Source organism: Ursus arctos, unplaced genomic scaffold (assembly GCF_023065955.2).
Source record: "Ursus arctos isolate Adak ecotype North America unplaced genomic scaffold, UrsArc2.0 scaffold_18, whole genome shotgun sequence".
NCBI classification, from domain to species: Eukaryota; Metazoa; Chordata; class Mammalia; order Carnivora; family Ursidae; genus Ursus; species Ursus arctos.
The window spans coordinates 48998548-49026219 of record NW_026622852.1 but is presented as its reverse complement, the minus strand read 5'-3'; the positions used below and the strand labels follow the sequence as shown (position 1 = coordinate 49026219).

Genomic DNA, 27672 nt, shown 5'->3' with positions numbered 1-27672 from the left:
TCCATGTTTGGCAGGAATATCATAGGAGTAACATTTTATTCTCCTCTTTGCATTTTATCAGGTGGCACATGATTTTGAATTGTCCCATTAATGTTGATGTTAATTTTGATTACTTAATTAAAGTGGCATCTGACAGACTTCTCTGTGAAGTTACTTTTCCTCTTTGTTAGCAACATATTTTATGAAATGATCTAACTATCCCATTCCTCATCAAAATTCTTCTCATCTGTTCATTTACCTATATTGGTATGGACTCATGTTTCTTACTTTATTCAGTGAGTTATAATTTATTGCTTCTATGTCCTTTTGATATGTTCCCACCATTTTCCAGGCACTTTCTTGCTTTCTATCACAAGATGTTTCAGGATCATCTTATTTTTTCTCTGTTCCAATCTTGGAATCCACTGCGTCTCCAAAAGCCAGGCTCCCAACAGGTTTGCCCTCTTCACTCTACTTGGATTCAGGACACACCAAATCACCCCTCCTTGAGGATACTCTCATCACCCATTTTTGTATCTGACTCCCCTTTCTAGGATCGACTCCACACAGATGCCTATTTTGTCATTGAAGGAAATGAGACTTAGAGTGATAGCCTTCTTCACAAAACTGGGAAGGCCAAGTTGTGACCTAATTTAGGGTTTCTTGACTTAGAATTCTAGAGCCTTTTTACCACTCCAGGTTAGTCCATTATCCCCTTAGACCATGAAGTAAACAGCTATAGAGTGGTTAGAGCTTTATTATATTTATATTTGTATTTTACTAAGCAAATCTGTGCAGGTCCAAGGGAACCATGTGTAGAATTGATGACTTATTTGGTAGGAACATTAAACCATATGACTAAACCATTGAAAATACACATTGAGAAGCATTTCTTCCTTATTTTTTTATGGCTAAACATATTGGTTTACACTGGTAATTTACATAAGATTCATGAACTAGAGATTATAAAAAGGAAGAGATAAAAGAAGAAGGGAGGAGTTGGGGAATTATTTTATAATCTATTAAGATATTTATCATTATTTAATTTTATGAAAAAGAAAGTCAAATTCTGATTACAGTAAGCTGTTGGCAATCTTTTCCTTTCTGATAACTAGACTATAAGTATTTTTGAGGACAGAAGTGATGATTTATTTTGCCTTTCTCACAGAATTAAACGTAGTACCTACAGGTCATAGGTGCTTAACCTTTAATTATTGGATCAATGAGTAAACTCCTAGAGGGAGCCAAATATTCGTATTCTATTCTTTTCTCCTAGTCAGCTTTCTCAAGGCTCGTTTCATGTCCTTGTTCCTAAGACTGTAGATAAAAGGGTTCAGCATGGGGATTACCACTGTATAAATAACAGTGACCACACGATCCTTTGTCACTGAGTAGGTGGATGAAGGGCGAATGTACACAGAAATGGCAGTCCCATAGAATAGTGCCACAACCGTGAGGTGGGATCCACAGGTGGAGAAGACCTTGTACCTGCCTCGCCCGGAAGGGACCCTCAGAACAGCACGGGTGATAAAAACATAAGAGACAATGATCAAGATGAAGGGACTCATGATCACAAAGGAGCCCTCTGTGAAGGCCAAAAGCTCATTGACAGAGGTGTCAGAGCAGGAGAGTGTCAGCAGTGGCTGGACGTCACAGAAGAAGTGGTGGATGACATTGGGCCCACAGAAGGTTAGGCGGGCCATGAGAATCGTGTGGGTGAGTGAGTGGAGGTGGGACAGCACCCAGGATGCCATCACCAGCAGGAGACAGCGCTGGGGGCTCATGGTCATGGTGTAATGCAGCGGGTTACAGATGGCCATGTAGCGGTCAATAGCCATGGCAGCCAGGAGGAAGCTATCAGTGATTGCACAGGTCACAAAGAAATACATCTGTGTGAGGCACTGAGCAAAGGGAACCTTCTTGTTCTTGCTCAACATGTTTGCCAGCATCCTTGGCACAATGACATTTGTAAAGCAGATGTCCACAAAAGATAGGTTGCAGAGGAAGAAGTACATGGGAGTATGGAGGTGGGTATCCCCCCAGATAGCTGCAATGATGGAGGGAGTTGCCAGCCATGTTGACCAGATACATGGCGAGGAAGCTGGCAAAGAGCCACCCCTGCTCTTTGGGGTCACTGGTCAGTCCCAGGAGGAGGAATTCAGTGATGTGACTCTGGTTTCCCCTTGACATTGTTATCCTGCAAGTAGAAAATATAAAGGAATTTTAGGCACGTGTCCTAGGTTGGAGTCTCCAGTTGCTCTAACTTCCTATGAGTGGCTGGTATAGTTGATGGGAGTATGGATTTTGGTGTCACAGCTTTCTGGCTTTCCATTCTGCCTCTGTCACTGATTTACACAGAGCACGAAGTCACCTCCTGAACTTTCATTTCTTCATCATGAAGGCAGAAATGATGAAATTTACCTCCTCAGACTATTCTGTTTTGGCCAGGATTTCTCTCTGTTTGGCTTCTAAAAATGGATATCAGAAGATCTTAACTTCTCCCTGAAGAAAAGACAGATATATATCCTAGAGGATGTACTCTTAGCTCCAACCTCTTTGGGAAAAGCTTGCAGAATGGGTTTGGATGTTGGAATAACGTATCAGGAGTGTCATGAAACTGGAAAGGCTGCAATCCCGCAGGAGGTGAAACTATATGGCATGAGGGCAGACCACTTTCTGGCAGTGGGAGGGCTTCTGTCTGGTTTGGTTAAACTTTTGTTTGTTTATATGTTTACTTTTTATTTTTTATTTTTTAATTATTTTTTATGTTTTAAAAATATTTTAAAAATTATGTTAGTCACCATACAGTACATTCCTAGTTTTTGATGTAAAGTTCCATGATTCATTACTTGCGTATAACACCCAGTGCACCATGCAATACGTGCCCTCCTTATTGCATGCAAGTGGGTGGCATTAAGAAAGTCATAAGAAGACTAACAGGTGCATATCCTGAGAGTAGATTAGGGTGGAGTAGAGTCATAGGTGCTTGTCTGAACATGAGAATTATATAAAAGGTGCAGATAATACTGAAGGACTAGATAGCAAAGTTCTGGGCTTCAGGAACTGGATTCTTACCTTTGAAATAGGTGCAGAGAAGCAAGATACAGAAGGAACAAAGCAGGATCCAGTTTGGAAGGAATTGTGGCTCTGCTCAGCAGTTACAAAGGCAGAGACTTGGCTGCTGTGGGCCATGATCAGAAATCCATTACCTGCCATTCGTCCCCAGAATCAAAACCTGGCTCTTGGCCAGAATGACTTGATCCTGAGTCAGTCACTATGTTCCTGGCCTTGGGCTCCTAATGTTCACCTTGCCTAGGGTCAGGATTAGTGCCAGAGCAGAACTCAGGGAGAGATTTGCAGATGTGCATCAGTGATTCCAGGTAAAGGGAGAAACAGGTAAGGGAAGATGAGTGAGAGGAAGTCTACACTCAAGGGCACTGAGTACCAATGATTTTTTCCCCCCGATGTTTAAAGCACGGAAATAAAATACTTTGCAATGTTGGAAAGGACCCATATTGTCTGCATCTCTCTAGGCATTTTTCTAAGATACAGAAGCATGGGCTTCTGAAGTATCTTTTTTTCTCCCAAGTGCTTGGAACTTTGGACCAAATGATTTCTCCTACTAGGAAGGGCACAGTGAGACACCATTAACTCGGGGAGGCCCAGGCTATCACTTCAGGGAGGGCAGGGACCCGTCTGGCTGTTAAACACTGTATCCCCAGCTCACCACCATATCCATGTAGCAGGTGCCACATGCAAATACTGAACACATTGAGAGTATTTACATGTGCTAGATACTGTATCATGATTTAATCCATATAAGAACTCCGACAGTATACAGATGAGGAAACCAAACTGTAGATTTATTAGAGACTGCTCAGTAACTTGCTCAAGATCATATTATTAGTAAGTGACTGTATTTCCAACCCAAGCAGTTTGGCCTTAGGGTCTTGTTCTTTGCCATTATGCTAGATTACCTCTCTGTCTGTTGTATATTTGCTAACAGTATAAACTCAGAATGGACAACTTTGACAGCAACTTCAATGATGGGAGCATGTTGCATAGGTGGCCAGAATTAGATACTTTGGATCAGGAGAATTAGTGGAAACAGTCCAGGATTTGGTTTTAGTCCTGGTGTAGTTACTTACCAGCTGTTTCCCTTGGAAGATCTTTGTGCCTTTCTTATTTTTCTCATGGGAAAACGAGAGAGGTACAACACCATTTCCATCAGAATGTTGTGGGCATCAAATGAAGGAACACATCTGAAAAGTGGTTTGTAAATGAGCAGGTGCTGTATCATTGGTAATTGTATAAATAATATGTAAAGTAATATATGAGAATGGAAAATAATAATCCTCATGTTTAAGATATACTACCTGGTCTAGCTAGTTAAGACAAAAGAAAGTGAGGAAGTAAGTGTGTGTGAAATGGTTGAGGTGATCATAGAAAGGAGAGTAAGGTCCTAGCTTCTGGAGAGGTGCCGGACAGGCAACATTAGAATTTCCTGATCAGAGAAGCGGAAGGAACAGAGATTCCAGTGGGTTTCCTGCTTTGTAGAGTCTTTTCTGCAGTAGTGATGGGTAAGTGATGGATAATGCTGACAGTCTTCCCACAACCAGGTCACTGAGAGTGGTTTGTTGTTGTTGTTGCTGTTTTTAAGGTGAATATTGTTTTTTTTTTGAATTTTATTTAAATTCAATTAATTAACATAGTGTATGATTAGTTGCAGAGGTAGAGTTCAGTGATTCATCGGTTGTATATAACACCCAGTGCTTATCACATCAAGTGCCCTCCTTAATGCCCGTCACCCAGTTACCCCCATCCCCCCACTCCGCCTCCCCTCCAGCAACCCTCAGTTTGTTTCCTAGAGTTTAAAAGAGTCACTTATGGTTTGTCTGCCTCTGATTTCGTCTTATTTTATTTTTCCCTCCCTTTCCCTATGATCCTCTGTTTTGCTTCTTAAATTCCACATATGAGTGAAATCATCTGATATTTGTCTTTCTCTGATTGACTTATTTCACTTATGGTTTCAAATAGCTCAGCAAAGCCAGATGACATTTCTTCATCCAGTATTTGGACTTACTCATGTCTTTTGATGTGGGGCAAGAGACTGGTTTGCTACAGCACCCTCATTCCTATGACTATCTCTGTGCATCCTCCTTGGTTCCAAGGCAGGCTGCTTCTGAGCTGAGATAGTGGGAGGAAATGAGGAGGACAGCAAGAGGCAAGGGGGCGTGATGATGGCGTAGGTGCGTGTGTGAGGTAGTGTCAAGGGCCTTGCCCAAGAAGTTTCCAATTAAGAAGCAAATGATTGAACTCCTACAACTCAATAGTAAGAAACCTGATAACCAAGTGAAAATATGGGTTAAGGACTTGAATAGACATTTTTCCAAAGAAGATATGCAAACGGCCAACGGGTATATGAAAAGATGCTCAACATCACTCATTATCAGGGATAATGGCTATTGTCAAACAAACAAAAGACAACAAGTATTGGCAAGGATGTGGAGAAAAGGAACCCTTCTACGTTTTTGGTGGGAATGTAAATTAGTACAGCCATTATGGAAAACCTGTATGGAGGTTCAAGAATTTAAAAAACAGAATTACCGTATGCTCCAGCAATTCCACTTCTGGGTATATAGCCAAAAAAATTGAAATAACTATTTTGAAGAGATAGTAGCACTTTATGTTCATTACAGCATTATTCGTAATGGCCAAGGTGTGGAAACAACTTCACTGTCTGTTGACAGATGAGTGGAATGTGTTATATATCTACCAATGAAATACTGTTCAGCCTTAAAATTGAGGGAAATTCTGCCAGATGTGACAATGTGGAAGAATTTTAAGGAACTTAGGCTAAGCAGAAAAAAGGCAGCCACGGAAGAATAAATATTTCGTAATTCCACTTACGTGATATATCTAAAATAGTCAAATCCATAGAGTCAGAAAGGGAAATGGTGGTTTCCAGAGGCAGGGGCAGTGAGGAGTTATAATCAATGGGCATAAAGTTTCGGTTAAGCAAGATGAATACGCTCTAGAGATCTGTTTTACAACATGGGATTTATAGTCAATAATAATGTGTTGTATACTTAAATATTTGTTGAGGATAAACCTCACATTAAGTGTTCTTACTAAAATTTTTTAAAAATTTTTTTAAATTTTTATTTTTAATTTTTTAAAAGATTTTATTTATTTATTTGACAGAGATAGAGACAGCCAGCGAGAGAGGAACACAAGCAGGGGGAGTGGGAGAGGAAGAAGCAGGCTCATAGCGGAGGAGCCTGATGTGGGGCTCGATCCCATAACGCCGGGATCACGCCCTGAGCCGAAGGCAGACGCTTAACAGCTGAGCCACCCAGGCGCCCCTAAAAAAATTTTTTTTAAAAAGGAAACCAAATAAGGACAGCAGAGAGGGGATTGAGGAGAGTGTAACAGGACCTCTTAATCTCAGGACCATGTGGGGTGTGACTGGGTTGGGTCCAGCTGCAAACTCCACTGAGTAGCCTTGTGGCTATGATTGAGGACTCATCAGACAGTCCTGGGTTCAAGCCCTAGCCTCACCTGATTTTGGCAGAGTGACTTGGGGCAAGCTGCTTAACCTTAGACCTTAATTTTCTGGTTTAGGAAACAAGAATTATATAGTAGGATTTGCCTCTAGACAGTTATGAGGATTCTCATAATATGCATATAAATCAGTTAATAATATAAGTGGGACAGAATAAACTCCTGATAAATCCCAGCTGTAATTATTTCTGTTCTTTGACATTATTTAATGGATTTGTGTATGTAAGCCTTAGGAAACTGGCACATAATTGATGTTCAGGAAGTGCCCGAAGAAATATGTAGAGATCTGAATAACCTGAGTCAGAAGAAAACTCAGCAATCATCACTTCCAAACCACCACAGGGCAGGAAACTTGCAGTAGCCCTGATGATGGTCATCCAGCTTGACTACATCTAGTGACAGGAAACTCACTGCTTTCCAGTTTTTATCCATGGAGTTCTATTGAGCTATAGTTACATTTTTGGTATTAAAGCCAAGAGTCAAGAATTCTAAACCTCATACTTCCAATATCCTTTCTTAACTGATTTCAGTTGTAACAAGTAACCACAATTTTGCTCTTCTTTTACTTGTGGAGTTTTTGATTTGTTCAGCATTCAGTAAGTACGTGTTGAGTCACGGTAGGCCAGCACTCATGGGAGGTCCTGGGGACACAGAGGTCAACAGATACCAAGTTATCCCTACAGGTGTTTGAAGACAGGGACCATGTCTGCCTGCATCTTCACTTTTCCATGTCAACTCTCCTGCCTCCTCTGGCCTAACCCCTCCAGGACACAGCCTCAAGTTTTCCCTCATCTCTAGTCACCCTCTTCCTCCATCCCATGACCAACACTCCCATGTGACAGACCTGTCACCAGCGAGGTAGAGTGTGAATAGGGACTGAGGAGTCCCAGGATCTTCCTCTCTACCCAGAAAAATTCTGCTTTCATGTGTTTTACAGATTTAAAAAAAAAAGGATGATTTTGAAGACATGCTCTCAGTGCTAAAGAAAAGTGTCAAAACTGAAATTCTAATCTACATGATCAATTTGCAGAGGGCCATTTGAAACCCAAAGAAGGAAGCTGGTCATTTATGTATTTATTATATTGAAGTATAATTGACACACAATGTTACAATAGTTTCAGGTGCACAACATAGTGATTCGAAAACCCTATACACCATGCTATGCTCACAGTAAGTGTAGCTACCATCTGTCACCAGTTACATTGCTATTACAGTACCATTGACTGTGTTCCCTATGCTGTGCCTTTCATCCTCACGACTTATTCATTCCATACCTGGAAACCTGTATCTCCTACTCCCTTTCACCCATTTGGCTCTTCGCCCAACTCCCTCCCCTCTGGTAATCATCACTTTGTTCTCTGTATTTATAAGTATTTTTCTGCTTTTTTGTTTGTTTGTTTTGCTTTTTAGATTCCACATGTAAGTGAAATCATCTGGTGTTTGTCTTTCTCTGTCGATGTATTTCATTTAGTGTATTACCCTCTAGGTCCATCCATGTCACAGATGGCAAGATCTCATTCTTCTTTATGGCCGAGTAATATTTCATTGTGTATATATAGCACATGGAAGTTGGTCATTTAATACTGCACCGTGAATTCACAGCAGAGCTGGAGTGATGGCCCAGGTCTTAGGAATTTTCTCCTCCCTTACCATTTCTTGTTTCAGCCTTTCCCACAGCCTGTATCCCCTGCTACTCTGAAGTTGGGGTAAGGCCACTGATGTGGGTTCTCTTTAGTGCAGGACTGACTTTGGGGACACTATGAAGCCAGGCTGGGATGACAGAGGCTGAACTTTTACCCCCAGCATCCAAGCAGCTACACCATTCCTCTGAAAATGTCAGTCTCTTTGCTTGGAGTCTCACACATTCATCACAAATCCTTCCATTTTTTTGTGAATGGAGAAGAGAAACAGAGGCACATGGAGGAGTCTGAGACAAAAAGTAATGGAGGCTGGGTGGTAAGGGTCACATGACTTGGCTTGTAGTCCTACCTGTGGCATTAACATGTTGCATGTAATTGGGCAGCTCATTTCCCTTCTCTGTAAAAATGAATGTATTTGTAGGTTTCTGACACTCCTGGTTAGAAACATCTAGGTGGGGTATGGTTGGGGATACCAGTTACTTACTCAGGTAAGGGATGGTAAGCTCCAGTGGCCTTTGGAAGATCCAAGCACCTTCTCCTCAGCCTTGTTGGTCCTGATGTCTAGCAGAGGAATGGAGGGTTTGGAGCATAGAAAGAATGTTCATATCAGGCCAAGAAAAGGAAAAAGCCCCAGCTTCTGGTGAGAGGTGTCAAGACCTGCAATGTTGGGTGTGTGGGGCATGTGTGATTGTTGCTTCAGTCTAGAGATAAGGTTATCAGCAACTGAAGTTGATGCTTTTCTGCTTCCTCCAGAGAGGTGACCCTTCAATGTAGCCCCAGGCAGTGGAATCATGATTCTTTCTTGCATCCCCAGTCATCCACCACCTTACTGCTTCAGTTCCATCAGATGTTAAGGGATAAGGTGTGTGCTTAGAACTATCTGACTGTCCTGTATGCGACCTCACCCCAAGGAGGTAGGCAGCCTCCCCAGGCACCAACCCCAGGGAACTCATTAAACACTGTGTCTGGGAGAGAAGTAGAGACCTCTCAGTAGAGACCAAGGAAAATCAGGCTGCCCTACCAGTGTTTTTCTTGGATCTCCAGATAATTAGTCACTTGTTATTCTAGTGATTTCTAAGGAGAAAAGAGGCAAATGCATGGAAAAAGCCTGGGGCTTCTCCCAAGATGTGGGAGAATGCATAGAGTCAAGGGAAGAGCCCAGGTATTCACATAAAATTACTCCTCTTTGCTGATAAGCTGGTGCTGATACAGCCACACCTATCAATCCATTCATTAAAAAAACCACTTTTTAAGTTGTAAACTATACAGAACATAAAACTTATCATTTTAACCATTTTAAAATGTGTAGTTCCGTGGCATTAAGTTAACAATCTTGAGCATCTTTTCATATACTTGTTGGCCATTTGTATGTCTTCTTTGGAGAAATGCTATTGAAATCCATAGCCATTATTTTTATTTACTTATTTTTTTTAATAGTAATTTTTTATTATGTTATGTTAGTCACCATACAGTATATCCTTAGTTTTTTATGTAAAATTCCATGATTCATTATTTGCGTATAACACCCAGTGCACCACGCAATATGTGCCCTCTTTAATACCCATCACTGGCCTATTCCAATCCCCCACCCTCCTCCCCTCTGAAGCCCTCAGTTTGTTTCCCAGAGTCCACAGTCTCTCATGGTTCATTCCCCCTTCTGTTATTCTCCCCTTCATTCTTCCCTTCCTTCTTCTACCGATCTTCCTATTTCTCATGTTCCATAAATGAGTGAAACCATATGATAATTGTCTTTCTCTGCTTGACTTATTTCACTTAGCATAATCTCCTCCAGTCCCGTCCATGTTGCTGCAAATGTTGTGTAATCGTTCTTTCTGATAGCTGAGTAATATTCCATTGTATAAACGGACCACATCATCTTAATCCAGTCATCTGTTGAAGGGCATCTCGGCTCCTTCCACAATTTAGGTATTGTGGATAATGCTGCCATAGCTATTTTAAAATTAGGTTATTTGTTTCTTTTCTAATGAATTGTAGGAAAATACTATTTCCCCACAATATATCTTATAATGGGCTAATCTCTTAACCTAATAGATGATCAGATATGTTTTGAAAGTATTTTCTGCTATTCCCGAGTGGCTTTTTTTTTTCACTCTGATTGTTTTGTTTGCTTTGTAGAAGCTTTTTAGTTTGACACATTCTGACTTGTCTAGTTTTTTGTTGTTGTCTGTGCTTTTGGTGTCACATCTAAGAAATCACTGCCAACACCAATGTCAAAGAGCTTTTTCTGTAAGTTTTCTGTAAGAGTTTTATGGTTTCAAGACCTACATTTAAGTCTTTTTTTTTTATTTTTTATTTTTTATTTTTATTTTTATTTTTTTTAATGATTTTTTATTATATTATGTTAGTCACCATACAGTACATCCCCGGTTTCCGATGTAAGGCTCGATAATTCATTAGTTGTGTATAACACCCAGTGCACCATGCAATACGTGCCCTCCTTACTAACCATCACCGGTCTATCCCATTCCCCCACCCCCCTCCCCTCTGAAGTCCTCAGTTTGTTTCTCATAGTCCATAGTCTCTCATGTTTCATTCCCCCTTCTGATTACCCCCCCTTTCTTTATCCCTTTCTTCCCCTACCGATCATCCTAGTTCTTATGTTCCATAGATGAGAGAAATCATATGATAGTTGTCTTTCTCTGCTTGACTTATTTCACTTAGCATTATCTCCTCCAGTGCTGTCCATGTTGTAGCAAATGTTGAGAACTCGTTCTTTCTGATAGCTGAGTAATATTCCATCGTATATATGGACCACAACTTCTTAATCCAGTCATCTGTTGAAGGGCATCTCGGCTCCTTCCACGATTTAGCTATTGTGGACAATGCTGCTATGAACATTGGGGTGCATATGGCCCTTCTCTTCACTACGTCTGTATCTTTGGGGTAAATACCCAGTAGTGCAATGGCTGGATCATAGGGTAGCTCAATTTTTAACTTTTTAAGGGACCTCCACACTGTTTTCCAGAGTGGCTATACCAACTTGCATTCCCACCAACAATGTAGGAGGGATCCCCTTTCTCCACATCCTCTCCAACAATTGTTGTTTCTTGCCTTGTCTATTTTTGCCATTCTAACTGGCTTAAGGTGGTATCTCAGTGTGGTTTTGATTTGAATTTCCTTGATGGCTAATGATTTTGAACATTTTTTCATGTGTCTGTTAGCCATTTGTATGTCTTCATTGGAAAAGTGTCTGTTCATATCTTCTGCCCATTTTTTGATTTGTTTATTTGTTTCTCGCATATTGAGTTTGAGAAGTTCTTTGTAGATCTTGGATACCAGTCCTTTATCTGTAGTGTCATTTGCAAATATATTCTCCCATTCCGTGGGCTGCCTCTTAGTTTTTCTGACTGTTTCCTTGGATGTGCAGAAACTTTTAATCTTGATGAAGTCCCATAAATTCATTTTATCTTTTGTTTCTCTTGCCTTTGGGGATGTGTCATGAAAAAGGTTGCTTTGGCTGATGTCGTAGAGGTTGTTGCCTATGTTCTCCTCTAGAATTTTGATGGATTCCTGTCTCACATCGAGGTCTTTCATCCATTTGGAGTTTATTTTTGTGTATGGTGTGAGATAGTGGTCAAGTTTCATTCTCTTGCATGTAGCTGTCCAATTTTCCCAGCACCATTTATTGAAGAGACTGTCTTTTTCCCACCGGATGTTTTTTCCTGCTTTATCAAATATTAGTTGCCCAAAGAGCCGAGGGTCCATTTCTGGGCTCTCTATTCTGTTCCATTGGTCTATGTGTCTGTTTTTGTGCCAGTACCATGCTGTCTTTGTGATCACAGCTTTGTAGTACAGCTCGAAATCCGGCATTGTGATGCCCCCAGCTTTGTTTTTCCTTTTCAACAGTTCCTTGGAGATTCGGGGCCTTTTCTGTTTCCATACAAATTTAAGGACTGTTTGTTCCAGTTCTTTGAAAAATGTCCTCGGTATTTTGATCGGGATAGCATTGAAAGTGTAGATTGCTCTGGGTAGCATGGACATTTTAACTATGTTAATTCTTCCGATCCATGAGCATGGAATATCTTTCCATCTTTTTATGTCTTCCTCAATGTCTTTCAAGAGTGATTTATAGTTTCTAGAATATAGGTCCTTTACATCTCTGGTTAAGTTAATTCCAAGGTAACGTATGGTTTTTGGTGCTATTGTAAATGGGATGGATTCCCTAATTTCTCTTTCTTCGGTCTCGTTATTCGTGTATAGAAATGCAACTGATTTCTGAGCATTTATTTTGTATCCTGCCACGTTACTGAATTGCTCTATAACTTCTAATAGTTTGGGAGTGGCTTCTTTTGGGTTTTCCATATAGAGTATCATGTCATCTGCAAAGAGAGACATTTTGACTTCTTCTTTGCCAATTTGAATACCTTTGATCCCTTTTTGTCGTCTGATTGCTGTTGCAAGGACTTCTAGTACTATGTTGAATAATAGTGGCGAGAGTGGACATCCTTGTCGAGTTCCTGATCTTAAGGGAAAGGCTTCCAGCTTTTCCCCATTGAGAATAATATTTGCAGTAGGCTTTTCATAGATGGCTTTTATGAGATTGAGAAATGTACCTTCTATTCCTACACTCTGAAGGGTTTTAATCAGGAAAGGATGCTGTATTTTGTCAAATGCTTTTTCGGCATCGATTGAGAGGATCATATGGTTCCTGAGTCTTTTCTTGTTGATATGATGTATCACGCTGATTGATTTGCGAATATTGAACCACGCTTGCATCCCAGGTATGAATCCCACTTGATCGTGATGGATAATCCTTTTAATGTACTGTTGGATTCTATTAGCAAGTATCTTGTTGAGGATTTTGGCGTCCATGTTCATTCGGGAAATCGGTCTGTAATTCTCCTTTTTGATGGGGTCTTTGCCTGGTTTGGGGATCAAGGTAATATTGGCCTCATAGAATGAGTTTGGTAGCTTTCCTTCTGTTTCTATTTTTTGAAATAGCTTTAGGAGAATAGGTATTATTTCTTCTTTGAATGTTTGGTAGAATTCCCCAGGAAAACCATCCGGGCCTGGAGTTTTGTTATTTGGAAGGTTGTTTATCACTGACTCAATTTCTTCATAATTAATTGGCCTGTTTAAGGAATCAATTTCTTCCGGTTTCAATCTTGGTAGTTTATAGGTTTCCAGGAAGGATTCCATCTCTTCCAGATTGCTTAGTTTATTGGCATATAGCTGTTGATAAAAATTTCTAATAATCCTTCCAATTTCAATGGTGCTCGTCGTGACCTCTCCTTTTTCATTCATAATTTTAATAATCTGGGTCCTTTCTCTATTCTTTTGGATAAGTCTTGCCAGTGGTCTGTCAATTTTATTGATTCTCTCAAAGAACCAACTTCTAGTCCTGTTGATCTGCTCTACTGTACTTCTGGTTTCTGCTTGATTGATTTCAGCTCTAATTTTGGTCAACTGCTTCCTCGTGCGTGGATCAGGCCTGTCCCTCTGTTGCTGTTCCAGCTTCTTGAGGTGAGAATATAAAAACTGCATTTTAGATTTTTCTATTCTTTTGAGTGAGGCTTGGATGGCTATGTATTTCCCCCTTAGGACTGCCTTTGCAGTATCCCATAGGTTTTGGACTGTTGTATTTTCATTCTCATTGGTCTCCATAAATTGTTTAATTTGATTTTTGATTTCCTGGTTTATCGAGTCATTCCTGAGCAGGATGGTTCTTAGTCTCCAAGTGTTTGAGTTTCTTCCAAATTTTTCCTTGTGGTTGAGTTCCAATTTCAGAGCGTTGTGGTCTGAGAATATGCAGGGGATAATTTCAATCTTTTGGTATCGGTTGAGACCTGTTTTGTGTCCCAGAACATGGTCTATTCTTGAGAATGTTCCATGGGCATTAGAATAGAATGAGTATTCTTTGGTTCTGGGGTGTAGTGTTCTATATATATCTATGAGGTCCAACTCGTCGAGTATGGCATTCAAAGCCTTTGATTCTTTGCTTAGTTTTTGCCAGGGTGTTCTGTCTATTTCTGATAGTGGAGTGTTGAGGTCCCCTACTATTAATGTATTTTTATTTATATGTCTCTTTATTCTGGTTAAGAGTTGGCTTGTGTATCTTGCTGCTCCCCTGTTGGGGGCATATATATTTATAATTGTCATATCCACTTGTTGAATACTTCCCTTAAGAATAATATAGTGCCCTTCTGCGTCTCTAACTATAGTCTGTAGTTTAAAATCCAATTTATCTGATATGAGAATTGCTACCCCAGCTTTCTTTTGAGGTCCGTTTGCGTGAAAGATGGTACTCCATCCCCTTACTCTCAGTCTGAATGCATCTTTGGGTTTGAAATGAGTCTCTTGTAGACAGCAAATGGATGGGTCATTTCTTTTTATCCAATCTGCAACCCTGTGGCGTTTGAAGCCAGAATTTAAACCATTAATGTTCAGGCTGAGTACTGAGAGATATGCTTTTAATTCTGCCATGTTGTCAGTAAAGTCTTTGTTTGTATTGGCTGTGACTTTCTGTTCTGTATCACTCTTGGGGCCTTTTAACTTTTATAGAACCCCCTGTAATATCTCCTGTAGGGCTGGTTTCGTGGTTACAAAATTGGTTAGTGACTGGCGATTCTGAAATGTCTTTATTTCTCCATCAATTCTGAATGACAGCCTTGCTGGATAAAGGATCCTTGGCTGCATGTTTTTCTCTGAAAGAGCTTTAAATATGCTCCCCCAACCCTTTCTCTCATTCCAGGTCTGTGTAGACAGGTCTGACGTAATTCTGATGCTTTTGCCTTGGTACGTGAGAAATTTCTTTGCCCTGGCCGCTTTCAATACTGTATCCTTGCATCTAATATTTGCGAAATGCACTATGACGTGACGTGGCGTAGGTTTGTCGTGGTTGAGCTTGGGAGGGGTCCTCTCTGCCTCTTGGACACGAATGTTTGTTTCCCTTGCTAGATTAGGGAAGTTTTCAGCTACAATTTGTTCAAATATCTCTTCTAGACCTCTGTTTTTCTCCACCCCCTCGGGGATGCCGATGATTCTAACATTGGATCGTTTCATTGAGTCAGTAATCTCCCGTAACCTACATTCGTGGGCGTGGATTTTTTTAAGACCATCTTCTATTTTCATTTTTTCCTCTATTAACCCATCCTCCAATTCACTAACCCGTTCCTCTGCTTCTGCGACCCTGGCCGTCAGAGCCTCTAGTTTTGCCTGCATTTGGCTCATAGAATTTTTAATTTCTGTCAGATTCGCTCTCATTTCTGTCCTTAGGGATTCTATATTCTCAGTAACCTTTTCGTTAATAGTTTTTTCAATTCTACTCATCATTTTGACCATCGTTACTCTGAATTCCATTTCTGATAATTTGGTTACATCCATATCCATTATTTCTGTGGCAGAGGCCACAGACTCACTGTCTTTTCTTTGTTGGTGGGGGGTCTTCTCCTTCTTGTCATTCTGATGAGGAGAGGTTGCGGGGTTTCCAGAGCCCAAATTATTGACTGGGTCCCAGGCCGTGCCCCTTGTTTTATAGGGATCTTAGGGATGTGGGCTTCTTCTTTAAAGATTTTATTTATTTATTTATGTGGCAGCCAACCAGCGAGAGAGGGAACAGAAGCAGGGGAGTGGGAGAGGAAGAAGCAGGCTCCCAGCGGAGGAGCCCGATGAGGGACTCCTTTCCGGAACGCAGGGATCACGCCCTAAGCCGAAGGCAGGCGCTCAATGACTGCGCCACCCAGGCGCCCGGGTTGTGGGCTTCTTCATTTTTCAGCCTGCCTCTGGGGGAGGGGCCTGCCGCGCCGATACTCAGCAGCCCTGTTTGGGTAGAGTCTCCGCGTCCCCTGTGAGGGGGGATGGGGATGGGCACTCCCTGAGCCGGTATTTCCAGGCTTTTGTTCTCTGGCGGCTTTCCCTGGTGGTTTGCTGTGCCTCTTCTGAGAGTCAGAGCAGCAGCGGCCAAATTTCAGCCTCTGTCACGGAACAGAAGGATTGCGGCCCGTTCTCTACTAATGTTCTGGCCACTTTAACTCTGTTACTGTTGGTGCTGCTCAACCCTGCAGCGTCCCGGGATGTGCGCCCCACACCCGGCGTCCCAGCCCTCACTTCCAGGGCCGGCACGTCTCTGTCCTTTGTGTTTCTAATGCCGCCAGCCGCCCCGCGCGCGCTCCGGAAGCTCCCGGTCTCAGTCTGGATCCAGTGAGCGCACCAGGATTCCGGTGTTCCGCCAGAAGCCTGGTGGCGCGCGCGCACCCGGCTCACGGTCTCAGTCTGCTGTTTTGCGGGTGCCGACTGCGAGTCCGCCCGCTCCCCCGTGCAAGTGGCTACCACTTCCCGGCACCCGAACGCGGCGGCTCCCTCCCCCTTCCGTTTATCTTCCGATATCTGGGCACAGTTTCATGGCTCCCCGCTTCGTACCTCAATACTCAGCGCTGGAGATGTTCATTTGTAGAGATCCAGATGCGTCTTTCTGCGTCTCAGGCTGGTTCCGTGGTTGTTTAGGCTGGTCTGGTACCTATCCAGCTCGACTTGGAGGACCGGCTGAAAACGGTGTCTCCTACTCCTCCGCCATCTTAACTCCTTCCTCTACATTTAAGTCTTTAATCAATTTCAAGTTGGTTTTAGTGAGTAGTGTAAGAAAAGGGTCCAATTTCATTCTTTTCCATGTGGATATCTAGTTTTTGTAACATCGCTTGTTGAAGAGACTACCTTGTTGGGGCGCCTGGGTGGCTGAGTCGTTAAGCGACTGCCTTTGGCTCAGGGCGTGATCCCAGGGGCCCTAGGATCGAGCCCCACATCAGGGTCCCTGCTCCCCTGGGAGCCTGCTCCTTCCTCTCCCACTCCCCCTGCTTGTGTTCCCTCTCTCACTGGCTGTCTCTCTCTCTCTGTTATATAAATACAATCTTAAAAAAAAAAGAGACTACCTTTTCCTCATTGTATAATCTTGATGCCTTTGTTTAAAATTAGCTGACTGTATGGACTTGAGTTTATGTCTGGGCTTTCTATTCTGTTTCATTAGTCTTTGCACCAGAACCATACTGTTTTGATATTGTTGCTTTGTAATATATTTCAGAATCATGAATTGTGAGCGTTCTACTTTGTTTTATATTCTCAAGATTGTTTTGCTATTTGGGATTCTTTGTACCTTCTTTTTTTTTTTTTTTAAGATTTTACTTATTAATTTGAGATAGAGAGAGCACACAAGCGGGGGGGGGGAGGGGCAGAGGGAGAGGGAGAAGCAGATTCCCCACTGAGCAGGAAGCAAAATGTGGGGCTGGATCCCAGGACCCTGGAATCATGACCTGAGCTGAAGGCAGATGTTTGACTGAGCCAGCGAGGTACCCCTGCACTTGCTTTTTAAAAAAATTTTATTTTATTTAAATTCAATTAATTAACATATAGTGTATCATTAGTTTCAGAGGCATAACACCCAGTGCTCATTACATCATGTGCCCTCCTTAATGCCCATCACCCAGTTACCCCATTCCTCTACCCACTTCCCCTTCAGCAACCCTCAGTTTGTTTCCTGTGCTTATGAGTCTTTTGTGGTTTTTCTCCCTCTCTGATTTCATCTTGTTTTATTTTTCCCTCCCTCTGTACTTTCATATGAATTTTAGGGTTCCTTTATTTATTGTTGTATATGCCATTGGGATTTTAGGATTTTTAATGGGGATTGAACTGAATCTGTAGATCACTTTGGTTAGAATGATATTTTGATGGGGTGCTCCGGGTGGCTCAGTGGTTAAGTATCTGCCTTCAGCTCGGGTCATGATCTCAGGGTCCTAGGATCAAGCCCTTCATCAGGCTCCCTGCCAGTGGGGAGTCTGCTTCTCTCTCTGTCTCTCCCCTTTGCCCATGTGCACACGCTCTCTCTCTCTCTCAAATAAATAAATAAAATCTTTAAAAAAATGATATTTTAACAATACTTAGTCTTCCAATCCATGGACAGGTGGTATTTTGCCTTGTATTTGGGACGTTCTTTAACTTCTTTTATGAAATGTTTTTGTTTCCATTATTTAAGTCTTTCACCTTGTTTTTTTTTTTTTTTTAAGAATTTGGGCTATTACGTCTTTACCTTTTCAATTTATTTATTTATTTATTTATTTTATTTTAATGTTTTTTATTATATTATGTTAGTCACCATACAGTACATCCCTGGTTTCTGATGTAAAGTTTGATGATTCATTAGTTGCGTATAACACCCAGTGCACCATGCAATATGTGAGTTTATTCATAAGTAATTTATTCTTTCTGATGCTACTGGTGAGGTAATTACTTATTTCCTTTCAGACTGTTCATCGTGAATGTACAGAATCACAACTGAATCCTTAACCCACACCAGTCTCCTTTCCATTCTTCCATTGCAGCTTCGTTAACAATGTCACCAAAGGCCTTCATGCCATTAAAGTTAATGGAGAGTCTTCCAGGCTTATTTCACTTAAACTCTGTTCATATTTTATTTTTATTTATTTTTATTTATTTTGTTTAAGATTTTTTAGTTATTTATTTGACAGAGAGAGACAGCCAGCGAGAGAAGGAACACAAGCAGGGGGAGTGGGAGAGGAAGAAGCAGGCTCCTAGCGGAGGAGCCTGATGTGGGGCTCGATCCCAGAACGCCAGGATCATGCCCTGAGCCAAAGGCAGACGCTTAACTGCTGTGCCACCCAGGCGCCCCTCTGTTCACATTTTAATGTTGGTTAATAGTCACAGCCTCTTGAAACTTCTGTTCTTAGATAATATGACTACTCCTTTTGTGTCCTCTTTGCTAATACCTTCTCTGTCAGACTCTTCAATGTCAGAAATACTCAGCACTCTTCTCCTCAGCCTTCATGTTTCACACCCCTCCTAGTTTATGTCACTCACTCTGATTAGCAGGCAAAATATGTTCAAGAAACTAAATTTTTGCTAGTTTAGTATTGAGCAAAATCTCCAGCATTTACATATATATAATGAGCTTGCAGTAGAAGGACCCGATACATTTCCCTTCACAGTTCCTCCTTAAACAGGTTTCTAGTATTATTTCGCTATTGTACTTGGCCAGCCTCACAGATTATCTCTCTGTATGGTGGGAGGAGGATCTGTCAAGGGGTTTCCTGGTCTCCTCCCAAGGGCCACATAGAAACACTTTACCTGACTTGGCAGGATGTTCAGGAGGCCTACTTAGACCTTTGTTCTGATTACATGTACTTTCAGAAGGGATTTATTTCATTCTTATGATGTTTATTAGCAAATTTCCAAGTTCACCCTAGGCTTTTTTGTTTGGATAGCAAAACTTTGATTAAAGTCCTTTGATACTATCTGCTCATCAGCTCCCTCCTTCTAGAGTGGTAGCATATCTTATGGAAAGTGCCTCCTACTGTGATAGACAGCACTCTACCTCTGGTTGAGAAGGTTAGGACTAACCTGGGGGACAGATTTGTAACACTTTCACCACAACATGTATCTCCTGGTCTTTTTTTTCTTTAAAATATTTTATTTATTTGAGGAAGAGAAAGAGTGAGACAGCACAAGTAGGCAGAGGAGCAGAAGAAGAGGGAGAAGTAGACTCCCCCCCTAAGCAAGGAGCCCAGTGTGGGGCTCCATCCCAGACTCCGGAGATCATGACCTGAGCTGAAGGCAGATGCTTAACCAACTGAGCCACCCAGGTATACCTCATTTTCTCTTGTTATCTAGAATTCCCTTTAGTGTGAACTTTAGGGAGATTACTTGTTGACAATGAATTATCACAAGTGGTGTGAGTCACACCTGGACCAGAGTATTTAGATGGCAGTGCAAAATCTTCAGGTTTTCCTCAGCTTCTGATGGAGTGATGATTAAGGTTTACAGTGGTGTCTGCTCCATCAGCTTTGGTCCCTGAGTGTTTAAAGTGAGCAGCACCCTATGCTTTTCAGTGGTGAACATGCAGTGTCAATATGAAATAAATCTTTGGTTTCGGGTCCAACGATTTTGACATTGTTTGTTTCATCAGCACAACCTAGCTTATCCTGACTGACACACATTGCTATTCTCCAGGATATAAAGGACATTTCAGCGAGGATCATGGCCGTGTGGACAAAGGCAGAAGCAAGGGGGAAGGGAAAGGAGTCAAGTGCTGAGAATTCACTGTGAGGACACCCTGGTGTTGGTGCGGGCACCACATCTGCTTTGTAGATTCTTCCATCTCCCCAGCCTTATTCTCTCTGTTCTCAAACCGAACAAGCCTCACAGGGCTTTTCCACTGTCCCTCAAACACATTCCAGTGTTTACTGTCTCCTCCTCTTTGTGTGCTTCCCACTATTTGGAATGTTTTGCCCATTTCCTGCTGTATTGAACTTTGATCTGTCCAAATCAGTCCATCCTTCAGGACAATCTTAGGTCGTGATTCCAAGAAGTTTTTTCCCAATTTCCTACCGACTTTGTGTATCTTCTAATTCTCAAAACCAGTAGGACTTTGTACTTTCTTGAGTTCTAGCCAAGGTCAAGCCCATGGGAGAGGTGTTTGGAGATAGCTTTATTTTACTTCGAGATGGCTGTATTTATATACATGGCAGGACCAGTTTCCCTGAAATGTGGATCCCTAGCAGCACTTGGCCTGGGATTGCACATGTAATTGGTCAAGGTCATTGGTAGAAACCAAGTGTTCTATCTTCTAGCTCTTATTGCTTTCCAGCACTACCTTCTCTGACCTGTTTGGGCACCATGTGAAAAATGGGCAGGAGGGGAAGACGATGTGATCATCTCTTAAGTCATCTCCCAGTTAAGGTGTTCCATCTATTTGCTCTTCCTATGAGTGAATTCTGTCCCTTAATTTCCCCAAACCCCTCTTCATATCTTTGTTCCTCAGGCTATAGATGAAGGGGTTCAGCATGGGTGTCACTACTGTGTACATGACTGTGGCTACCCGGTCCTTCACCACTGAGTACATGGACAGGGGCCTAAAATAGACATAGATGACACTCCCATAGAACAAGGCCACTACAGTGAGGTGGGAGCCACAGGTAGAGAAGGCCTTCCACTTGCCAGCTGCAGAGGGAATTCTGAGCACAGCGATGATGATTCGCAGGTAGGAGAAGAGGAGGCACAGGAAGGGGGTCGCGATGACAGCCAGGGTCTCGGTCATGACCACAATCTGGCTGGAGGATGTGTCAGAGCAGGATAGCTTTAGCACAGGCTGGGTATCACAAAAGAAGTGCTTAATGACATGGGAGGCACAGAAGGACAGGCGGGACATGAGTAGCACCCGGAGCAGGGAGTGCAGGTGGGAGATGGTGCAAGAACCCAGGACCATGAGGAGGCAACGCCGTGGGTTCATGACCATATCATAGTGGAAGGGGTTGCAGATGGCCACCAGCCGGTCTATGGCCATTGAGGCCAGAAGGTAACTGTCCGTGTTCCCACAGGCTATGAAGAAGTACATCTGGACCAGGCATCCCACGAAGGAGATAGCCTTGGTCTCTGATAGTAAATTTGCCAGCATCTTGGGCACAATGACTGTTGTGAAGCAGATATCCGTGAAGGACAGGTTGCTGAGGAAAAAGTACATCGGGGTGTGGAGTCGGGAGTCAGAGTGGATAACCAGAATGATGAGTAAATTGCCCATCACAGTGACCAGGTACATGATGAGGAAGATGGCAAAGAGTGGTTTCTGTAGCTGAGGGCTGGAGGAGAGGCCCAGGAGGATAAAGCCCGAGTCACTGCTGTAGTTCTTTGTCTCCATGTCTGTGCCTTCGTGGACAGGGTGTGGAGAAGCAGCTGGAGAGATGTGAAGGGCAATTTCATCAAGTCACCTTCTTCCCTAATCTCCAGCCTATTAAAAAAAAAATCCCTCTGCTTTGTTAGAATTTTAAAGAACATTTACTTTAAGAAACTATTGGGAAGGGAGAGTAAAATCTGACATGGAAAAAATAAAGAAAATTCTAAGCTGCTTTCTCAGTAAGGAACTAAAAGTTTATCCCACATGTCTTAGGAACTTCTAGTAGCCTACCGTGTGTGTGAGTTCTTCTCAATTCTCTTTTTAAATATTCTTCTTAGGTTGTTTCTTGACCAACTGCTTATCTTCTTTTTTTTTCCCCTTCATGTGGCAGGGGAAGAGGCTCTTGGGTCCCAACTTGAGTCAGGATACTTTCATAGAAGGCATATCCATGAATGATGTCGTTTCATAAGGATTCTGTCCTACTCATAGGAGCAGAGGTGGTGGCTGTGGTAATGGGGATAGGATAAATAACATCGTCATCGGTTGTCCTTGGTATCCACAGAAATTAGATAAGCCTCGCTTAAGTCTTCAGAGCAAAACCTGCTTCATGCTTCATGTTTATTTAAGCGTTTTTGTTTGGCTAATATGATTTAGATACTTACGGTTTTGGTTCAGGGATGCCAATCAAAATAGAAAGACTACCATGAATAGCTTACATTACTGTGGTTAATTATTAAAGTATATATTAATTTTTTGATTAAAAAACTATGAAATCCTCATTCTCAACATTCATATATTATTGGAATAGAAAACTTTGAATGTAAGACTCTTTCTTACCACTATCATGGATAAAAACCACACATTAAAAGATACAGTCATTTTGGGAGGTGATGGAGGTCTTAACTAACCATTCTGTGGCAATCATTTCAGAATATGTATGTGTATGAAGTCATCATGTTGTACACCGTAAAGTTACACAATGTTACATGTCCATTATATCTCAGAAAAGCTGGAAAAAGAAGTCAGTTTTCTCAATTTATAACATTCAGTGTGCCTATAACAATACCCAAGGGCATTTTAATGGAAGTTGAGAAGGTCATTTTTAATGGAAGTTGAGAAGGTCATTATAAAACTCATCTAGAGGAGGAAATGGCTACAGAAAGACAAGATAATTTTGAAAAAACTAAAATAATAACAGAAGTTTTCTTTTTTTTTTTTTAAAGATTTTATTTATTTATTTGAAAGAGATAGAGACAGTCAGCGAGAGAGGGAACACAAGCAGGGGGAGTGGGAGAGGAAGAAGCAGGCTCATAGCGGAAGAGCCTGATGTGGGGCTCGATCCCATAACTCTGGGATCACGCCCTGAGCCGAAGGCAGACGCTCAACCGCTGTGCCACCCAGGCACCCCAATAACAGAAGTTTTCTAACCACAATTCAAAGCATGTAATAATGAAAGACAGTAAGCTAATGGAACACACAGAGAAAAACAAATGAGGGGTCAACGTAAAGAATTCTTTATACCTGTATTTAGACCTGTATTTGGATCTTGAACTATGAGCAATTTCATATAATGGGTTTATTTCATAGCAATGAAAAATGGATGAACTATTAAATCAGATATTTGATATTTATGGCAATTGGCTGCAACTTTAGAAAAGTTAAAGCTGGATTTCTATCTAACACACATAGAAATAAATCCCATATAAATGAACAAACAAAGTAAAGATATACAAACCATAAAGTAAGTATTAGCTCAAAAGCAGTATATATTTATGGTCTCAGGACAGGAATGCCATTCCAAGGAAGAAAAAAATGTGGAGGCATAATGACAAAATACTGTACTCAAAAATATGAAAATTACACCAAAAGAGGTAATATGTAAAGCTAAACTATATACTCATGACTCAAAGAAAATGTCTGCAACACATTTCTGAAAAACCATAGAGAAAATGCTTGGCTTCCTTAGTAACCAGAAAATATACATTAGACTGAAATATAATTTTCACCCTTCAGATTGTCAGTAGTTTTTTTTTTCTACATTATCCAAAGAGAAAAAGAACCTCACATATACTGATAATGAGAGGGTAATCACTGTAGGATTTTGGCAATCTCTATCAGAATTGAATATACATTTGTTTATCGAATTGTTCCACTCACAGAAATATACCCTGTAGATAGAGTAGCACAAAGATATGTACACCTTTTTATTTTAGCATTACTTTAATGCCAAACAAAACAATATAAACAAACACTAAATTCTATCCCTGAAACTAATAATACAGTATATGTTCACTAAATTGAATTTAAATAAAAAATTAAAAGAGAAAGAAAGAAAACAAACATTCCCCAAACATCCTAACTATCCACAATAAATGAATTTTTAAAGCAGTTTATACTGCATTCTCTTTATGCAATATCACACAGTGTCTGAACAAATACTGTGGAGCACGTCAGCCAACATTTATTAGCATTCAGTGTATGTCACACTACTGAGCTGAGTGCTTGGCATGTCTTTATCATTTTATTTTCTCCAAATCCTAGGAGATAAGCACTGTTATTATCCCGATTTTAGACACAAAAAGTAGAATTTAGTAAAGGTAAGTAACTGACTAGATCCCACTGTTAGTAAGTGGTAGAGCTGGGATTTTAACTCAGGCAGTCTGATGGCAGAGCAGAAGCTGTATGTTGCTAAGCTGTATTATCAAGCTTACACTGCTGTCCCTGATATTTTGTTAAGTGAGAAAGCAGGTTGCAGAAGGATACATAGAGAATAATTTTTGTAAAGAAAATATTTTATGTTGTGTTTGTTGTGGTTTGTGTGTTTACTTGTGTGTGGCTTCCTCCTGAAGTGAGATTGAAGACATGCACTGGGGAGTTCCTTCCATATTTAACTTTTTATTTTATTGTCCGTATTTAAAAATACTCTACACATGTTTCTTTATATTAATTATATAATTAAGAAGGTGAAATTTCCCTATAATTCCAGTTTTCACGGAAGTAGAGTTGTGTGCATATTTCAAAGTTTTTTTTTCTCTGCATAGATCTAGACAAATACTATATACAGTAAGTGTATCCATAATGCTTTTCTCCCCACAGTTGGTGTTACAGTGGGTATTTGTGTGTGTGTGTGTGTATGTGTGTGTGTGTATCTTTGCACTCATGAGACAGTTTCTTTGGTATGGAATACATCTTGAGATGTAGAATGCTGAGTTGGAGTTTATGAACATTGAACATTTTAATAGACACTCCGAATCCGAGACACAACCTTCATCCCACTATGGGGCGATGTGTTCATTTGACTCTCTGGACTCTTTCTCCATCTCCTTCACCGTGTCTTTCAGCCTCACTGCTGGGACATCATTTTCCCTGGTGGTGAAGGGCTTCTGATCCTTTTTGGGCTTGTACCTGGAATTCCCCTGATCTAGGCAATATTTCTCTGGGGCAGTAGTTAACCCCCTACCCACTGAGCTGAATCAGATAAAATTGTATATTTTCTTATGCCTTGGGCAAGTCGCTTCATCTCCTTAGAGCTGTCAATAAGATGTGCTGGTTCTACATTCTGTCCTGCCTACTCCTGTCACCTGGACACTCCAGTGCCCCTTGACATACGCATATACCTGTGATAGCCTCACATGAAATTGCATTAAATATGTGCAGTTTTTTTGCATATCAATTATACTTCAGTAAGGGTGTAAAAAAAAAAGGAGAAGGGGAAGAGGAGGGGTGAAGGAAGGGAGGAAGGGGAAGGAAATGGGAGGGGTAGGGGAGGGGGAGGAAGAGGAGGAGGCTAAGAAGGAGAGGAAGAAAAGAATAGGTACCCCACAGCCTGTCACAGATTTACCTACACAGGTAATGATAAGGGGACCCTGCCCATTTGGCAGTCCCTGAATACTTTCAAAGGTAGACCTGAAAAGAATTCAGTGATTTTGACTGTGGTTGGTTGAGCAGTCTCTGTGTTTTATGTCTGTGAGTCTCATAGACGAAAGTCAGCTCCACTTACTTGCCGTACTTGTTTGCTGTCCCCAGAGGACAGTTAGTGGAGGGATACTCGTGCTATATCTAGTGCCAGATAATTACCATCTTCTCTATCCTGAGATTTTGAGGTGAAAACGCGGTGTTAATAATTATTGTAGTAGAATTTGGAAATGAAGTGCCTGTGCCTCCTTTCAAAAGTTTAGCCTATAAATCTTAAAAAAAAAAACAAAACGTGGAGGGGGGCGCCTGGGTAGCTTGTCAGTTGAGCCTCCAGCTCTTGGTTTCAGTTCAGGTCACGATCTCAGGGTGGTGAGATTGATCCCCACATTGAGCTCCGTGCTTTGTGCGGAGTCTGCTTGAGATTCTCTCTCTCCCTCTTCCTTTACCCCCCTAAAATAAATAAATAAATCTTAAAAAAATAGTTTAGCCTCCCTGTCACGTCAGTACTGGTTTTGCCTGACCCACCTAAGGGGGAGGTCGGATGAGGCTTTATCACAGCTCTTGCGATGAATAAGAAGCAGCATGGGGTTTTGATTCACAGTCAATTTGAGAGTAAAACTGAAAGGCCTTTGATTTCTTTCAAAAGCACAATTATTATAACGTTATTGGATTCTGTGCCTTCTTAAGTTTGTATTATTAATTTACATACAGTGTTTCACTACCTTCCTATTGTGTAAATGAGATGATGTGTGCAAACACATTTTGACATGGTATGGCACCATGTAAATGAAAGTTATTATGGTTAGTAATAAAACATTTTATGTTCCTGGCCAAAAAAAGAGAGTTGAGTGAAAGAGCTTGGTGAAGCTTTCTATAGGTGGTTAGTATGATTGCTCATGACATTTTATTTTATTTTATTTTAGATTTATTTAAGTATCTGAGTGAGAGAGAGAGGAGGGGCAGAGGGAGAATCTCAAGCGGACTCCCTGCTGAGCACCGAGCCCATCCTGGGGCTCCATCCCTTGATCCTCAGATCATGACCACAGCTGAAACCAAGAGTCAGTTGCTTCATGGACTGAGCCACCCAGACACCCCAAGAAATGACATTTTAATGACGATTTTGGTCCTCAGTTAGTGGTGGGAAGGACCAGGGCAGACTTAGGGTCTTTCTAAGACTTTTACTTTTATTTATTTATTTTTTATAATAATTTTTTATTATGTTAGTCACCATACAGTATATCCTTAGTTTTTGATGTAATGTTCCATGATTCATTATTTGTGTATAACACCCAGTGCACCATGCAATACGTGCCCTCCTTAATACCCATCACCAGCCTATCCCAATCCCCCTTCCCCCTCCCCTCTGAAGCCCTCAGTTTGTTTCCCAGAGTCCAGTCTCTCATGATTCATTCCCCCTTCTGTTTACTCCCCCTTCATTCTTCCCTTCCTTCTCCTACTGATCTTCCTATTTCTTATGTTCCATAAATGAGTGAAGCCATATGATAATTGTCTTTCTCTGCTGACTGATTTCACTTAGCATAATCTCCTCCAGTCCGTCCATGTTGCTGCAAATGTTGTGTAATCGTTCTTTCTGATGGCTGAGTAATATTCCATTGTATATATGGACCACATCTTCTTAATCCAGTCATCTGTTGAAGGGCGTCTCGGCTCCTTCCACAATTTAGCTATTGTGGACAATGCTGCTATGAACATTGGGGTGCATGTGGCCCTTCTCTTCACTACGTCTGTATCTTTGGGGTAAATACCCAGTAGTGCAATTGCTGGATGATAGGGTAGCTCTATTTTTAACTTTTTAAGGGACCTCCACACTATTTTCCAAAGAGGCTGTACCAACTTGCATTCCCACCAACAATGTAGGAGGGCTCCCCTTTCTCCACATCCTCTCCAACATTTGTTGTTTCCTGCCTTGTCCATTTTTGC

At 41.3% G+C, this 27672-nt stretch overlaps 2 protein-coding genes across 2 annotated transcripts; both read right to left on the bottom strand.

Moving 5' to 3' along the window:
- Positions 1–1238: 1238 nt before the first annotated feature.
- On the bottom strand, positions 1239–2169 carry LOC113266620 (olfactory receptor 1L4-like). The gene is given in 2 exon segments (XM_026514354.3): positions 1239–2036; positions 2038–2169. Coding segments are annotated over 2 exon segments (930 nt in total).
- An 18738-nt stretch (positions 2170–20907) lies between these two features.
- On the bottom strand, positions 20908–21855 carry LOC113266619 (olfactory receptor 1L4). The gene has a single exon (XM_026514353.3). It carries the CDS (start codon positions 21838–21840, stop codon positions 20908–20910), a length of 933 nt encoding a protein of 310 aa, XP_026370138.3. The 5' UTR covers positions 21841–21855.
- Positions 21856–27672: the final 5817 nt, after the last annotated feature.

Excerpts from the sequence above, each read along its gene's own strand:
- LOC113266619 (XM_026514353.3), bottom strand. The coding sequence starts at position 21,840 with ATGGAGACAAAGAACTACAGCAGTGACTCGGGCTTTATCCTCCTGGGC.